The following is a 4,825-nucleotide window of genomic DNA, read 5'->3' on the forward strand; positions in this document are numbered from 1 at the left end:
CCCCACATTTTAATTTTTAAGAATAAGAGTGGCTGCGGCACCTGTCTTGAGAATCCCCAAGTTCCCAACTGTCCCTCTCCTGGTCACTACTCACCCCACAGACCTCAGTTTGCAGCCTGCACTCTCTTGCCCAGGATGCCTTCTTCTCTTTTCCAGGGGTGACCACCCTCTAGTCCACCCCAAGCCTCAGATCCAGCTCAAGAACTGTGAAGTCTCCCTGGAGGTTAACCACTGCTGAAACCTAGCTGCCTCCAGACCATAGTGCCAGGGACAAGGTGGGTGCTTGGTTGCAGCTGCAGCTTCAGAAATGCAGCTCTCCTCGCTGCCCAAGTTGGTAGGACAGAAGGGTTTGGGCCTGGCAGTGGGTGCTATCTTGGTGGGTTTGACTGGACTCAATTTTCCTGTTTTCAAGCTAGGATGCAGACATGAGGAATTCCCTTCTCTCCTCTGGGTCTAAATTCTGCCATTCCCTCTTCTGCTTTGCTTTCAGCTCAAGCCAGGGATTAGGGCTCCAAAGATGGAAGTAAAGGCTGAGCCCTTCTGGCTCCATGGACACTCCTCTCCTTTAGAGGGTACTAAATCTTTCCAACCTGAAAATCTGACATTTCTCCTTCAAACTCCTCCCAAGGTAGAAGACACTCGAGCAGCTGAGGACTATCTTACACTGACCTCTCCTAGCAGTTCAGCTTCTCTCACAGGACACTTCAGTCTGTGTCCCATTCATGGCCAGCTTACACACGCCTGCTCCCCAGTTGTGCTTCTGCTCTAAGTGCTGTCCCTGCCCCTTCCCCAACCAGCCTAAAGGACTGTGCGCAGGCGTGCCTTTGAGGCTGGGCCAGGTGTCCAAGTCAGCAGGCCACAGTTCACGGCCCCAGCACTTTGAGCTGCCCCTGTGTTAGCGTCCCCTTTGGACCTGGAACTCCTTAAAGGCCAAGGTCCAGGCTCCAAGCGTCTTGGAGTAGCCCTCCCGGCAGAGGAGTAGGGAAGCTGCAGCAGAGCATTAGGGTGTTGAACGCCACTTCTGTTGACAAGACTCTGCCGAGGGACAGCTCCCACCTGCTGCCTGCCTGTCCCCTGACCTGGCCTGGCGCCCTCGGCCTCACACTGCCCAGTACTCCTTCCAGTATGACCTTCCCATACCCTTTCATGCCCCAAGAGGTTTCCAGGCTCCTTGAGGGCAGGGCATGGGAAGCACACATCTCCTAAAGAAATGGGGAAAGCAGCTACCCTCCCAGCCTGAAGCCCACCCTCTTTTTCCTAAAGCCTTTGAGTTTTGGGGGCCTGGCCCTTCCACCCCATAAAGATCTGCTTCCCACCTCAGAATATCTTTATCCCTTCCCTCTGTAGATTGCAGGAATGGCCTGGCCAGAGGCTTTTCCTGGGGATTATGTGAGGTGACTCTTGTGAAGCAACAAACAGCATGCAGAATTTAGGTTCCCCAGCCCCGTTGGATGCTGTGGCAAGATTAATTTACATAGCATTGCAGACAACCAGCAGGTGCTTTTCTTTCTTTCTTTTTTTTTTTTTCATAGTTTTCTTAGAAACTCCAGTTTCTGTTTTCCAGGAGCACCAGCTTCTCCATCCAGTCTCCTCCCCCTCCTGACTCCCACAACTCTTCAGATTTGGGGGTGGTGTCATCAATCCAATTTATTGATTAAGTCCTCAGTGAGGTGGAGGGAGGAAGGGCCATATCCTCCCATTGCAGACCCTGTGACCATCTTGACTGCTTCTGCGCTCTCCTGTCTCCTCAGCTTTGCCTTGGTTTCCCCATTGAGAAGGGGGATCATCTGTTGTCCTATGTACCCTGAAACTAACACCCAAGAGGGAGCCAGAAATCCGTAGGGAGTTTTCCAGCTCCCTGCAAGGAATAGCCAGGGACAGAGCAGTCGTAAGAATCAGGACAGGCAGGGAAAGCTGAGTAGGGGGGTAGGACAGACCGAAGTCCTTTGCCACAAAGGAGGAAACCACACTGTGGAGGGGAAATAAATAAAGGGGCCTGGGGCAGCAGAGTCCAGGCCACTGGGGCAGAGTGACTGCAGGAGCAGCGGTCAAATAGGAGCCCAGGGAGCCCAGGCACCTGGGCTCTGGGGACCCTGCTGCCTCAGCCACTGAGGAAGAGCCGCTTGTAGGCTTTGTTCATCTGCTCCAAGAAGATGAAGGTGAGGACGGTGTGGGGGCCCAGGCGGGCATAGTACGGTGTGAAGCCCTTCCACAGGCTGAAGAAGCCCTCATAGCGGACGACCTTCACCAGCACATCCTAGACAGACAGGCAGACAGGGCACAGGGGCTAGGACTTGGCCTCTGGAGCTCTATCCCCTTTACCCAGCAACCCTCCCAGCCCTTCCCAGGCATCCAATACTCTAGTCCAAGCCCAGTGCTGCTTCCTCACCAGCCCATTCTTGTATTCAGGCTTCCCGTCAATCATTCGCATGTTCTGGATCCTAAAGAAGAGACGGGGCATGAGAGACACAAAAATGGGTCATCTCCACCCCCTCCAGGCCCAGGCCTATATACTCACCGGGTCTTGACAATGTCCACGGGCATGGAGGCGGCAGTGGTGACGAGGCCACTGATCATGCTGGCACAGAAGTGGCACAGGATGTTGTCTGAGAAGTAGCCTGGGGGATGGGTAAAGCACAGGGTAGAGTCAGCTCAGAGGGGGCCCAGGCCAGGCTGGAAGTTGGGAGGCCCAGCTCTGGGTCTCACCTGAGTCCAGCAAGAACTGCTTGGATTGGGAGTACGAGGCAAGCTGGGCGGCATTGACGACGACAGCCCGAGCCATGGTAGGGATGCAGCCCTGGAGACAGGGGAGTACAGGAGGAGTCAGAAATGCCTGCACCCGGGACCAGCAGGTGGCGTGGTGGTTAAGACGCGGGACACTGCCACGTGGCTGACCATGGTTTGAGTCTTGGACCTGGTGACTTGCTTTTTCACTTTCCCTCTTTCTCTCTGTGTCTCTCTCTGGTTAAGTTAAAAAATAAATGAATAAATAGAAACAAAAAATAAAAAAAAGAAATGCCTGAGCCCTACAGGCAGCAGAGTCCAGGCCCCCAGGGCAGTGGTGAAACCAAAACAGAGCTGAGGGGAAGGGACCGACTGGAAGCTATCAGGATAGTCAGAGTCCACAGCGAGACCTAGACTCTGCTGATGTCACCACAACCCCCAAGCCTCCAGCTCTCTCACTCACCCGCCACAGTGTAGGGACACCTTCTTCCCGGGCGATTCGAATCAGGGCATTAAACACATTTTTGTAGCCACGGCGCTGGTCAGCTGGAAGACTGGCAGGAAGGCAGAGAGGGGCAGAGATCAGGACAGCCCACCCTGCCCCATAGAAGCAAAGAAAGAAAAACCAGAAGAGGTCAATTCTCTGCTCTGGATCTAGGATAAGAAACATGTCTCTTTTGGGCCAGACAGTGGCACAGTGGTAAAACGCAGCACTCTGTAAGCTAATCCCACACAGGAAGGTTACTAGTTCAGGTCTGGATACCTCCCTGAGTATGCCAGACACTCATGCCATGATCCAGGGCTGGTTGAAGCTGGGGGTGGATTACAACATGGTGGGGGGGGGAGCGGAGCGGTGCTGTGTGTCTCTCTCTGTCTCTTACTTGTGGAAGAAATAAAGAAAAACTTAAAAAAAAAAATAGAAACTTGTCTCTTCATTATAGACTCCAGGGAATGGGGCTGGGGTCAGGTTCAGATCTGAACTCACCGGCCATCAGCAGTCATGCGGATAAGAGCCACCTCAGCTGGTGTTCCTACAAAGGCACCAGTTGCACCCGCGGTCATGCCAATCAGGGCCTTCAGCAAAAAGCCAGGGGGTGTACCATCAGCCCCAGTCAGGCGCTCAAACAGTACGGTATAAATGCCAAGGCGAGTAGTGGTGTAGGTGGCCTGGCGCAGCAAGCCAGCTGACAGCCTGGGGAGTGGAGGGGTCAGCACGTCAGTCCAAGATCTGGAGCTGCCACCCCACACCCTATGGGGTCATCCTGAGGCCCCCGTACCCTGTGTAAATGCCCCTGAGCCCTTCTGCCTTGAGGATGCTGGTGAGGGCATGGAAGCTGGTTTTGTACTCCCGAGTCTTGGCCCCTTCTCCACTCAGTTGCATCCGATTCTTCACCAGGTCCAGGGGCTGCACAAAAACAGTAGCTCCCATCCTGGAGGAAGACAGGCATAGAGTCAAAGGTCAGGTGTTCCAGACCTGGAGTCTGATAGCAAGGGGTTACAAAAGTCAGGGCCTGCCATGGCATTAAGGATTCAGGAGACGTGGGTATGTGCATTAGAGTGTGTGTGTAACCAAGAGCAATAGGCTTGAAAAGTACAGTTATCCAGTAGAGGCCATGCAATCAAAGTGCTCCAAAAAGCTCCATGGGAGCCAAGCAGTTGCCTGGGCCTGCATGCAGTCTGATCCAGGGAGGGGAGGAGGAGGGCAGCCATGACCTGAGACTCCAAGCCTTGGAGGAACCATTTAATGACCTGGAATCCCAAACAGCCAGATGGGAGTCAAGCAATGGGTTAGGAAACTCAGGTGGCTCGGCAGAGGTTGTGCAATGGCCCTGCAATGGGTGAAAAGATCCTGGCAGCCCATCAAGGACCTCGCAAAACACTGTGGATCACGTTGACCCCGCGCTGGCTCAGTGTATTGCAATAGACCCAAGAGATGAATTGGGCCCAGTCCCTTGTCCCATCCCTTCCTCCTCCTTTCCCATCCCTGGGGCCTGAGCTTACCCGGCCAGGCCCCCAAACAGGAACTTGACGGATTTAGGGGAGGTACGGGGCTTCCCGTCCGTCCCGCCGGCCCCGGGACTCGCCGTCGCCGCCACCGCCC

General features: G+C 54.5%; 1 protein-coding gene across 1 annotated transcript in view; it reads right to left on the minus strand.

Moving 5' to 3' along the window:
* Window positions 1-1,621: 1,621 nt before the first annotated feature.
* SLC25A11 (solute carrier family 25 member 11) overlaps window positions 1,622-4,825 on the minus strand; it is a 4,155-nt gene continuing 951 nt past the window's right edge. The window contains exons 2-9 of the mRNA XM_006151863.3: window positions 4,726-4,819; window positions 4,002-4,154; window positions 3,710-3,916; window positions 3,188-3,278; window positions 2,707-2,797; window positions 2,519-2,618; window positions 2,390-2,441; window positions 1,622-2,257 (exon numbers count right to left, since the gene is read on the minus strand). Coding sequence (XP_006151925.1) covers window positions 2,102-2,257; window positions 2,390-2,441; window positions 2,519-2,618; window positions 2,707-2,797; window positions 3,188-3,278; window positions 3,710-3,916; window positions 4,002-4,154; window positions 4,726-4,819 — 944 coding nt within the window. The 3' untranslated portion in view covers window positions 1,622-2,101. The remainder of the gene's footprint in view (window positions 2,258-2,389; window positions 2,442-2,518; window positions 2,619-2,706; window positions 2,798-3,187; window positions 3,279-3,709; window positions 3,917-4,001; window positions 4,155-4,725; window positions 4,820-4,825) is intronic.

The sequence above is a fragment of the Tupaia chinensis genome, unplaced genomic scaffold, assembly GCF_000334495.1.
Source record: "Tupaia chinensis unplaced genomic scaffold, TupChi_1.0 Scaffold000330_1, whole genome shotgun sequence".
Classification (NCBI taxonomy): Eukaryota; Metazoa; Chordata; class Mammalia; order Scandentia; family Tupaiidae; genus Tupaia; species Tupaia belangeri.